We start from the raw sequence: 12840 nt of genomic DNA, 5'->3' as shown, positions 1-12840 counted from the left end.
CCTATACAGAATTCAAATTGCATGTAGCCTACATAAATATGCTTTTATTGTAAAAAATAAACCGGAAGTAGATTGGTGAGTAACTGACGCTCATCAGAACTACCAAAGCAAAGCAAATCACTCTTCTCTTTTTTCCGCTCATGCGCATTATGACCGCGTGTTCTCTGCTCTCATCAGTGTTGTGGAGACGCCAAAGAAATTCATAAAGTTCAACCGTGTTCCAAAAAGATATATATGTTAAATATTGTAAAAACAAATAAATAAAAGAATACAGGGGTCTTCAACGTTTTTCAGGCCAAGGAGGACCCCTTAGCTGAGAGAGAGATGAAGCAGGGACCCCCGCTACATATTGTATCAAATTCAACTTTTTCACAGATTTCATAGATAGCTTCATAGACTTGTTTGACAGTTATCGTCAGTGTTGTGTCAATTAATGTTTGTTTACTCATCATCTTTCCTGTTAATATGTTATATATTCATGTTAATGTGTATTTTCAGACATTTAACCACTTAAACCCTCAATAATAATTAGTAAACTTGAACTTTGGCTCTACTTGGTGACTGACTGGTCTGCTCTTTTGTCCCTCTACAGTCTACACCTCTTCACAGAAAATAGCCGATCTGCAAGCTCACCACCGGTTGAAGTGGTTAATGTGAAAATCACACTTGGATTTGGCGGCCCCACTGTAGTAACTCTGAGGACCTCCAGCCCGAGGGGTCACGGACCCCCTGTTGAAGACTCATGAATTAGGACATCAAACAACATTTAACAACTATTTAGAAGACATGCACAACTGTTATACGTCATAGGCTGCATATTCTAAATTAGTGGTTCTCAAACTTTTTCATGTCAAGGACCATATTTGGCCACAGACCCCCATCTGAAAATGTTACTTTTTGTCCTTTACTGTCTAATCTATGCTACATAACAGCGAATTAACCTGAAATGTAAATAGTCATTCGTGTACGTTCTCTATGTATTTATATTAATGGTGAAGTTTAACTTTAAATCATCTAGCTAGAGCCCCCCCCCCTGCCCCCAAGTTGAGAACCACTTCAATAAACAAATTATGCTACTGCATTCTTTGTGAATAAATTGCATCTTTAATGACATTACAATAACAATTTTACTTCTAATACTGTTGCACCTTGTTGGAATTTGGGGGCAAGTGATGGAATGTTTCTAGAACTACATTTACCCCCAAAGTTTGTATGAAAATGTAGTGCTTCTGGTCTGGGGTCTGACCCGTCCGAGTCCCCGTAGGGGCCTAATCACCCACTGGGCATACTGCAATATCCTTCCGCCAAAGAAAGTAGTCCGCACGCGCATTGCGAGCTTGTAGGCCTGCTATTTTCAAAAGATTTGTATACATTTTGAACACTTGTGAAATGGGACATTCTGCATAATGAGTACTTTTACTTTGGGTACTTTAAGTACATTCTGATACCAATACTTTTGCACTTTAACTCAAGAAAAGTGTAACAGAGTGTTCTACATTGCAGAATTGATACTTTTACTTAAAGTAAAAACATGTGAGTACTTTTCCCACCACTGCAGAGAGCATTGATCCAGTGTGTGTGTAAGAAAGTAGTCCTGGGCGGCCTCATCATCATAAAGGCACACGGCTCGTCATCAACCATCTTTTTAGTCGCATGTCGAAGGTGGGAACGGATCATGTCTAGCGATTCTGCTGATTACAACAGGTAAACAAGTGATATAAAGTCAATTTAATCTATATAATGTACGTAATTAACACCTTATGACGTTTAAAACGACCCGGTGTGTGTTTACGGACTCGTAGCGCGCGTTGTTTGATCGGTTTTGGGCGCGTTTTTAGGTTTTACTCCAAAGCCACGAAAGGAAGGCCCGTGGCTGTGGGGAGGCTAGTGAGAAGAGCAGAGCTACAAGACCACCACGCGTCTCGTCCGAGACGCGTGGTGGTCTTGTAGATCTGCTCTTCATTAGCTTTTTTTTTTTTTTTTTTGACGTTAGCCACGCTGCGAGCTAGCTAGCATACCCCGTGATTAAAACGGACCCGAAACGTACCTTTTAAAAGCTTTAACGGCCAATTTGATCATGTGGCACTTATTTATTCGTTTTTAAAATCCTGTTGTATCCGCTGATGGCTGTTCTGTGTCTGTTTTAAAAGGCCCTGCAGGATGTATTGCACGTCCCAAGGCCCTGCAGCAGGTCCTTGGTTAAGGCTTGCATCTGTTTGCGGCCTGGAGTGTTTTTTTCCTCTGGTGGTCGGACATGTTGGCTGCCTTTTTGCTGCAGATCTCCATGCAGCGTTGCCAGATTCTGCGATAGAAATGATCAACCTGGTTTGTGAAAACCGAGGCCAAAATAAAGCCGCATGAGCACTTTAAACCAACGTGCATCGGCAATTTAAAAATGGCAGATCTACAAGCGCGTTGTAGTTTTGCAGACCTGTATTCAAAAGAACATCTTTTGATTTTATTAAACATTTAACACAAATCTGGTACAGGGGTCCCTGGCACAACACATTTACAGAGTCAAAAAGTCTAAAAGGACCTGCCAATTGGGCAGGAAACCTTCAACAATAAAACGCCTTGAAAAAACACTACTACGGGTCCGTAACACCAATATTTACAATCAACTTTACAGAAAAACAAGCCCAAAGTCGCTTATAATAAGCCGACATGGCAACGCTGTCTGCTCTCCATGTTGAGATCATTCCAGTCCGGAAAGATGATGCCGTTTTAATAACGGCTAATTATCCGTATGATCGGATAAAAGCAGGAGGGTTGAATTAAGACCCATGCCGTGGTTGCATAACATTCTTAAGGGGAGTCGCTAAGGCTTGGCTGTGTGTGTGTGGAATTTATTTGACACGTGTGGCCCCTCTAAAAACAGGAGACCCATCCATGTCTGGGGCGTAGCCAAAAAGAAATGCCCTTAAATAAATGTATTTCCTCCCTGTAAACTAATGCTACATGGATGCGGAATGGTACGTGACTCTAGGTTTTAAACTTGTCAAGGAAGCATGTGATGTGACATGATGTTCTTTATACCATCTTTCGGCTGAGCTATAGCAATGCTGACAGCTTTAATATTACTGATCACATCATCTGCTCTTCTTGACACATGGAATTACTGAGTGATTAGTCAGCGTATTTGTTTCTCATATTTTTTTCAGGCAGAAAAACTAAGGCAGTTGCCATGTTGACAAGCTTGCCTTTCTTTATTTCCTAGCTCAAGAGAGAGAGACCATGGGGACCATGGGGGGCCAGAGGGAATGGAGCCTGATGGTGTCATCGAGGTGATTATGATTTTTATTAAGATAGTAGTACATTTGAATAACTGTTTAACCCATACATGATGTTGCTGTCGGACAGACAACACGATATGATCACTGTAATCCAAAGCACCAGATGCTGTGCACACCACTGGTTTTCTCCCTTATAGCCATTGGGCACTTTAGAGATGCATGTGAAATGATGGCATACCATCTTTCGGGACTGATTTTGCAGTGCTGATAAACTTTCTTTTTGCTGATCACATGTTCGCTCACATGATAGGGATGTGTTCTTGTATTTAGTTGGGGGACGACTGGTCTGTTGCCAAATGGGTTATCAATTTAGGGGTCCTTGACTTGAAAATGTTTGGGAACTACCACTGTACACGTCTGGTTAATCACTAGTGCCCGTCTCTCTTGCAGAGCAACTGGACCGAGATTACAGATAACTTTGATGACATGGCCCTGAAAGAAACCCTTCTGAGGGGAATCTACGCATATGGTTTTGAAAAGCCATCTGCCATTCAGCAGAGGGCAATCATTCCTTGCATCAAAGGTGAGAAAAGTAACATTTCCCTCTGCAGGGGTGGTTGGTAGGGTTCTTTCTCTGGCACATTTGCTGAGCATGCTTTGCGTAGACGGAGCACATGTGAAATGATGGCATACCATCTTTCGGGACTGATTTTGCAGTGCTGATAAACTTTCTTTTTGCTGATCACATGTTCGCTCACGTGATGGGGATCTGTGTTTTTGTATTTATGTGGGGGAAATGAAGCCGGCCTTTGGCACACGAGCAGTAACTGTGTTAAAGGGAAACGTAACCAAACGTCAACTGAAATCCAATAGGCTTTATGCACAGCAGCCATATTGGACAGAAATTGGGCCCCTTCCTTGCTTCCTTCACAGGTGTTACCAATGACACTAATGAAGGCTCTGTTCCATTTAGTGTAGCACAGTGGTTCTCAAACTTTTTTTAATTTCAAGGACCCCCATAACTCTGAGAGTGTACAAATGGAACCAAATGGACCCGGGAGGGTCCATTCCCGGGTCCATTTGGTTCCATTTGTACACTCTCAGAGTTACACCCTCTCAAGGAACCGTGAGGGTCCTTGGACCACACTTTGAGACCCATTAGTATTTCTAGTGAGCCAACATGCACAATATCAGCACCGTGACTCTGTTTGACCAGAATGGAACAGAGCCTTCATTAGTATCATTGGTAACACCTGTGAAGGAAGTCAGAAGAGGCCCAATCTTTCTCCAAAATGGCTGCTGTGCATAGAGCCTATTCTGGTGTGACGATCAGTAATATAGTGGGTAAAATATGCCCTATGTCAGGGGTCTTCAATATAGCTGTATACCCTTTCTTTCCTTTCCAATACTAATAGCCATAACTTGCGCATCAGTCGATGCATAGTACCAATCTGATACCAGTGTGTAATTTAAAAAAAAGTCTAGAACATTGGTTCTCAAAGTGGGGTCCAGGGACTCTCAGGGTTCCTTGAGGGGGTTCCAAATGGACCCTATAGTTACATTTGTACTCTTGAGTTATGGGGGTCCTTGAAATGTAAACGTATACATTAATAATTAAAAGTGCAGCTACAAGTTGCTAAATTACGTGGTCTTGGCATAGTCGCCATTTTAGGTAGTCTCGACAGCTTTTCCGATACTGGTAACGGAACAACTCTAGTCTTCAACGGGGGTCCGGGACCCCTCGGACCTCTTGTGATATGCTGAGCTAGCTTTATGGATGCCAATCTTGTGTTGAATCGATTAGTCTGGCCCCAAAAACTGAGTTGGACGAGCTCCCGTTTTGATCCCAATCTCTCTACTCTCCACCAGGTTATGATGTCATTGCCCAGGCCCAGTCTGGCACTGGTAAGACGGCCACTTTTGCCATCTCTATCTTGCAGCAGCTGGATATAGAGCAGAAGGAGACGCAAGCTCTGGTTCTGGCCCCCACCAGAGAACTGGCTCAGCAGGTATGCTGTTCCTGTGGTCAACCTTAAACTTAACTGTGTCTCAGACCAAGGCGGCATATTGGGACAGTGGCTCAAATACAAAAAGGTACTATTTCCACTTCTATCTGTAGAAACAAAAAAAGTCTAAAGAACAGTGATTGACCCTCGTAGGATTGGTGTAGTCCCTGTCCATGACTGCATTGGTCTGAAAGGTGAACTGGCTTTATTCAATACCAAATGTTCTTTTTATTAATGCTTTGATTTCATGATTTCTATTCTGTGCAAAACTGAGTGACATGATGGCATACCATCTTTCGGGACTGACCCTGCAATGGAGAAAGTTTTATACAATTTTCACTGATCACTCACAACCCTTACGTCATTTATCTCAGTGGTTCTCAAAATGGGGTCCGGGGGTCCTTGAAGGGGTTCCACAGCAAAATGTGTTAATTTCAACCCCTTATCCGTATTTTATGTTGGCTATTCAAAAATGCTTGTACATTGCCATTTTGGAACATTTTTTTTAAAATATTGACATTTCGTTCCCCCAAAAAAATCTTCTTCTGGAGGTCCCTGGACAGACATTTTCAAATGAGGGTCCGTGCGAAAATGCATATAAATTTGGTTTAGTTTGAGAACCACTGATTTATCTTCTATGCACGAGTGTTGGGATTGTTAGTCTTAACCTCTGCCATGTCTAAATGACACGTTGTGGTTTTCGTTGTCACCTCCTCCTCCCTTTTTAGATCCAGAAAGTGATCCTGGCTCTGGGCGACTACATGGGGGCAGCCTGCCATGCCTGCATCGGGGGGACCAACGTCCGTAATGAGATGCAGAAGCTCCAAGCGGAGGCGCCTCACATAGTGGTGGGCACCCCGGGGCGCGTGTTTGACATGCTCAACAGGAGATACCTGTGTAAGTACTGTATGTACAGTAGAAGTGCTGCAACAGTTGATTCAACTGATCGATTTATGAAATTATAAGAAATGTATGAAATGATCAGTCCCGATCTACAAGCTCTATTGGCCTGTAGATCGGCTATTTTCACTATTGGTACCCGACACCATTATGGAACTATAAAATAAAGCTCAAGTGGTTAATCGATTTGTTTTATAAAATGTAGATGCATTATAAAGTTTTATTAAGCCTAAATGGATTCCGTAACAGAAAGTGACACCAACTTGTCAAGGAAGCAGGTGATGTGACATGATGTCACATACATACCATCTTTCGGCTGAGCTATAGCAATGCTGATCGCTTTATTATTGCTGATCACATCATCTGCTAAGAAAATCATATATGGTTATAGCCCTAGTGAGCAGGCTTTTGTGCTTTGGATCTATCGTGTGTATATGTGGTGGTCTGTGACACTCGATGACATATGACTTCATTTTAGCCCCAAAGTTTATCAAGATGTTTGTTCTGGATGAAGCTGACGAGATGTTGAGCAGAGGGTTCAAAGATCAGATCTACGAAATCTTCCAGAAGTTGAGCACAAACATTCAAGTAAGCATTTTTTTCCCCTACCTTTCCCCGATGGGAAGGATTTAATCTGTTGGAAGGTGAAATGTTTTTCAGTGTCTTTAAAATCCACTTCTGCTTTAAAAGAACTCTGCTAAAATTGTTTGATCCAGGTTTTCTTGTTTCATACAATAATGCCAGCAGAGTATGCCAGCAGAAGGAGATTATCGGGCAATGTGCCGCAAATGAGATGAGGTCGAACCTCTTTCTTAATGTTCGGTGGCCTCCGTCTCGAGGCCCATTGCCACAGTTCTTATTTCGATATACCACTTGAAGTATGATGTGTTTGTATCTTTGGGTGGAAACGTATCAAATTCAAAAGTAGCAGATCTACAAGCTCAAAATGCGCCATTTCGAGCTTGCGTATCTACTCTTAATACTTTTGTGTGATGCTGTAGTATGATCAAGTAGGGCATTCATTTAAGAAAAAAAAAGTTAAAATATGGAGATTAAGAAGTTTCTGTCCGACAGCGAACGAATGTTATAACTGCTTCTCAGGGGTCTCATGGTTTCCTCTCTTTCTCCCCTCAGGTGGTCCTGCTCTCTGCCACCATGCCTGCAGACGTGCTGGAGGTGACCAAAAAGTTCATGCGAGAACCCATTCGCATCCTGGTTAAGAAGGAGGAGCTTACCCTGGAGGGTATCAAGCAGTTTTACATAAACGTGGAGCGTGAGGTGGGTGCAGCGCTTATCAAGACATGCTGCTCTGTCTGCATGCTCACAGTTCTGGGACTAGCTAATTGACAATTCTGCAAGGTAGAGCAAAACTCTGCTCTTTCTATTAAACAAACTCCTCATTCTAACAAACTGCCCAATCTTAGATTGAGAACTCTGCTATTTCTAATAGCGCTAACTCTGCTGTTGTAGCGCCACAAATGCCCCTTCTTTCTAAAGAACCCTGTTGAAACTGCATCAGCCGAGCCTTAGGGCTCAGCTTGTGCGGCCGTGTAAGCATGGGTCCACCAAAGAAGGCAGATCATAAGACACTGTGTCGGAAACGAGACCAGGAGGGACCTCTTTCTTAATGTCCAGTGTCCTTCGTCTCAAGATCCTGTGTTACATCTTATTCTACGGGTTCTCTGTAGCCGTGTTGAAAGGTGGGGAGGACTAAATTGTGAGAAAAGAAGTTATTAAAGAAAATAATTGCCTACTCTAGATAATGGAAAAATGGAGAAGTTGACCTATTTTGTACTGATGACTGTTTAATGACCAGAACATAGGGCAGCATATCCTACAATATACAACCTAATTGCTTCTTTGACATCATCATGACTTATTGTAGGATTCCGCTAGTGCTGTATTTCATTTTTAGTGCATGTAGTGACACACCAGCAGTCCTTTACTCTCTGTATTAACATATGCTTCAAGTTCAAGATATTTTTTCGTCATGCAGGTAGGGATGGAGCTCGTTAATTTTTATTGATAATGAGCACCTTATCGAACCTGCTTATCGAACCGAGCTTTTATCGAGCCCACTATCGATCTTTTTCTATTATTAAGAAAAAAGACGTGAGGCGAAAAATTCTGAACAGAACCGGTATCTTTTTTTATTGGCCAGTTGTGACAGTGAGTTTGTGGCTGACCACTATCTAAAATTAAATGAAGATGACAAAAGTAAAAAATATTTTTGCCTATCATTAAAACAACCATTCATATAATGTGCAATAAGTGTTAAATGGCTTTATATTATGAATAGTACTGTAATAATTACTATAAAATCTCCATGTCTCTTCAACGTTTTATAAACAAAAAATGCATAGTTATTTTTTCTATTCTTTTTTCTTTGTTTTAACCAAAATATATCACGTGCACTACATTTTACTAGGGCATTCAAATACAGTACTTTTCTAACAGACAGAAGGCAAGTGACCTTTTTACTTTTGGAAAATAATATTGAAGAAACGGTTAATGTGTGTACTGTCACTTTAAAAGCGCAATGTATACTTCATCGTACGACGGTGTCACGCACCAAACATGGCCGATCTCCAAGCTCACACTGCGTCTGTTCGCACCACGTTGTGAGCTTGTAGATCTGCCATTTTCGGCAACGATAGACTGAGGGACGGACAGCGCTGTTTGGCACCACTTGCAGCTATCAATACACTTTTAGACCAACATGTTTGTGCCAGCGTGGGTGATTAGATTTATTTCTTGATCGCCTCTTGTTTTGATAGTTTAGACATGACGTCATGGGCCGCTACACTCGATAACAGGCTCGACAAGCCTAAAGCTTATCGAAAACCGGGTCTCGATAAATTCATGCCCGGGTATATAATGGACCCGGTTTTCGAGCTCCATCCCTACATGCAGGACACCTTTAAACGGAAACTGCCTTGTCTTTTTTTTTCTCTCCAGGAGTGGAAACTGGACACGCTGTGTGACCTTTATGAAACTCTGACCATCACCCAGGCTGTGATCTTCCTCAACACCAGGAGAAAAGTAGACTGGTTGACTGAGAAGATGCACGGCAGGGACTTCACCGTCTCCGCTCTGGTACCACTTGATCTCCCACTTACAACCTAATAATTGAAGCCTAAATGAATTGCAGGAATAGAAAGTTACACATAACTTGTCAAGGAAGCGTGTGATGTGACATGATGTTTCATTTACCATCTTTCGGCTGAGCTATAGCAATGCTGACAGCTTTATTATTGCTGATCACATCTTCTGCTCTCCTTGACACATGGAATCCCTGACTGGCTGTCGTATCCATTATGAAGTAATAATTTCTACACTAAATCTCTTCTCCAAAAACGGCTGTTCTGCGAATTTGTAGATCAGCTGTTCTTGGCAAATGCCTCATATTATTCCCACTCTGAAGTTGTTGTGTTATCCCCCCCAGCACGGTGATATGGACCAAAAAGAACGTGATGTGATTATGAGAGAGTTCCGATCTGGTTCTAGCAGAGTGTTGATCACCACCGACCTTCTGGTTAGTATTTGGTGGTGATGTTCCGTTATCAAATAATCATTCAGCTGTATAAAGCCTAATTTATCGTTGCTGTCGGGCAGAAAACCTCTATCTCCATATTCTGTGTTTTTTTTCTCTCGTAAATTAACGCCCTACTCAAAAGTAGCAGATCCACAAGCTTTGTGCTGCGTTTTGAACTTTAAAGATCTGCTACTTATACCATTTTTGAATTTTAAGAGTATGAGGTTTCCACCCGACAGACGGTATGATCACTGTAATATAAAGCACCAGATACTATGCACACCACTGGTTTTCTCCCTTATAGCCATTGTTAGAGGAACATGTGAAATGATGGCATACCATCTTTCGGGACTGATTTTGCAGTGCTGATAAACTTTCTTTTTGCTGATCACATGTTCGCTCACGGTTTTAAACATATTAACCCGACAGACATTATGCTCCTTTGCATGACTGTCGCAACTTAAATTTCAAGTTGTATTAATGGGAGGTCAAATGGCTGGTGTTGCAACTTCTCAGAAGCACAGCACATTTTGGGGTTTCTAGAAATCGTTTTTTGCATTCTCGAGTGACATAAAGGACATTTTCAGTCGGTGCTCGGTATTAAACTTAATGCCTTTTTTTTTTCTCTCTGCCCCATCCAGGCTCGTGGGATTGACGTGCAGCAGGTTTCTCTGGTCATAAACTATGACTTGCCTACAAACAGAGAGAATTATATTCATAGGTGAGTTATGTGTCGACTATTGCTTAGATGGATAGATCTATCTATCTCAAAAGTACCAGATCTACAAGCTCTAAACGCATTGCGTTTCAAGCTTGTGGATCTGCTGCTTTGATGTATATTATAGGTCGTTATTCATGATCAAAGTATGGAGACAGAGGTCAGACAGCAGCTATTGGATAGTATATTGATCGTGAATATCCAATCTTGAAAGCTGCCATCCATAATCTTAACGGCCTACCCAGGATTTGAACACCAGGTCCTTTGTGTGGCTGCTGCTGACATTGCTACTGTTGAGCTATGACAGAAAGGCCATTTTGGCAGTGGATAAATTGTTATTTGACCCTCATGCAATACCACTTGTCAACCAGTAGTGGTGCTACCTAACCATACAATCAAAATGTCTAAATAGAAGAATGGGGAGACCAACTACATCTTTTTTTTTGGGATAAATGAATGCCCTACTTGATCATGCTACAGCATCACTCAAAAGTAGCGGATCCACAAGTTGAAATGCGTTTTGAGCTTGCTACTTTTGCCATTATTGAATCCTGAAAACTATCAGTTTTGGACATGAGGTTTCTACCCGACGGCAATGATATTGTATTAACAAACTACCATACAGATGGGACAAAATGTTGTATTCTTAATGGATTGCAGATTTAAGCAATTTAACCCTGGCATCCCTATTTTGGGCATGTCATAATTGAAAAATATTTCAAAATGTAAACTTTTAGTTTTTTTTAAGTGGTTAATAACTTTTCTTTTTTTTTTTTAGAATCGGCCGTGGTGGCCGATTTGGCAGAAAAGGAGTTGCTATCAACTTTGTCACCGAGGAGGACAAGAGGATTCTTCGGGACATCGAGACGTTTTACAATACGACCGTGGAGGAGATGCCCATGAATGTGGCTGACCTGATTTGAGAGATATTTCGAGATATATTTTTTTGATAGCGATCGTTCACTTTGCATCGTGCTTATATTATACGAGGGGGAGAGAGGAAAAAAAAGTCTCTTCTCAAATGCTAAAATCTTGGATCAGAATTATCCGGTATGTGTTAAAAAAAAATTGAGGCGACTCAAATGCTGGTCCCTCTCGGACAGTTGTAGATTCTAACCTCGTGACAAATCGTCTTGGTTGGAGCTACAAAGCCATGGGGTCTGTAGACATTCATAAGGTCCTCATCAGGCGTTTCTTTCAGCGTTCAGTCATGATGCGTGTATTAGATGTTCTTCACCGTTTGGTCATTTACTTGTGGACTAAAAAGTATAAGTGCTGTATAAAGTCTGCAAATTATGTTATGCTAACATATGTGCGATTGTATCGTGAGTCTGCTAGAGGCACTTGTCATTGTAATAACTGTATTCACTTTGCTTTTCTTATATTATGAATGTGTTCATTTAAATGTACCATGATTTTCTTGTATCCCACTTGCTTTCTCAAAGAGTTTACTCGCTGGTTTGCCCCTGTTTTTCTGATGTGGTTTTACCCCCCCCCCCCTATCAAGAGTATATTGCTATCTCCCCTTCTATTCAGATGTACTCCTCCCAGAATTGTATGACTGTCTTAATAAAAACCAAAATTGCTGTTGGAAGTCAAGTCTTGTTTATTTTAATTGCAGTGGCGAGCTGCTGCACTAAGTCTATGCCTTATACATCTCCTGGGTTCCCTTTGTTAACGTGAGGCCTTATAAACTGATACCTTAATTCCACAAAGCACCATTTTGATGTGTTATCCTAGCTTATGATCCAAGCATGGTTATGCACTGGGAAGGCATTAGACCTAGTAGAAAGATGCACAACTACCCTGTATCGTAGTTTCCGAAGTTATGGGTTGTGGACCGCTTTTCATGGGTCACAAGTTTGTTCCCTAGGTCATTTCAAAAGATATAAATGTCAACATGTTCAAATATTGAAAATATTAGATCTCACACAAGACGTCACATGAGCTTGTAGATTGGCCCTAATTCATGTATTTTTATAACTTTGGGTTAAGGTTTGGTAAACCCTTCATTTGAAAGGATTTACTTGGGTGCACAGCACCCCCTAGTGGCTCCTATATAGAAATGCCATATGCTTCATTTTTGCTCCTTGTAGGTACAACATTTAGTTGGAGATAAACACTCAGAATGCTTCCAATGCATTGTGAGCTTGTAGGTTGGCTATTTTTGGTGCATGACACCGTATGACAATGAATCAGTTTTTTTCTGTTAATGTGATATTTTTGGGGGTTCAACTTCTTGGTTGAAAAGATAGTTGTTATAGTCATTGCTAAAGAGTGATTGTTGAGAAACCGCTGTCTTTCCAGCTCTTCAATAAACCGAAAATATATTTGTGTGGGTTGCAGCTAATCAGGAGAAAAGAGCCCATTAATCAGTTTCAATTTGATTTTGTTCCAATTCCAATTTTGTCTGATCAATTCTTGTCATCACTTCCAACTTCACTTGTT

At 41.3% G+C, this 12840-nt stretch overlaps 1 protein-coding gene across 1 annotated transcript; it reads left to right on the top strand.

Annotated features, from left to right (window-relative positions):
• The first annotated feature begins 1632 nt into the window (after positions 1-1632).
• On the top strand, positions 1633-11982 carry eif4a2 (eukaryotic translation initiation factor 4A2). The gene is made up of 11 exons (XM_084057045.1): positions 1633-1704; positions 3218-3284; positions 3684-3816; positions 5103-5242; positions 5968-6136; positions 6618-6727; positions 7274-7417; positions 9098-9235; positions 9585-9674; positions 10316-10395; positions 11171-11982. The coding sequence occupies exons 1-11, from the start codon at positions 1676-1678 to the stop codon at positions 11313-11315; spliced, it is 1245 nt and encodes a 414-aa protein (XP_083913171.1). The 5' UTR covers positions 1633-1675; the 3' UTR covers positions 11316-11982.
• The last annotated feature ends 858 nt before the right edge of the window (positions 11983-12840 follow it).

Source organism: Gymnoscopelus microlampas (genome assembly GCF_963454915.1).
Source record: "Gymnoscopelus microlampas genome assembly, chromosome: 5".
NCBI classification, from domain to species: Eukaryota; Metazoa; Chordata; class Actinopteri; order Myctophiformes; family Myctophidae; genus Gymnoscopelus; species Gymnoscopelus microlampas.
This window is presented reverse-complemented; position numbering and strand designations above follow the sequence as displayed.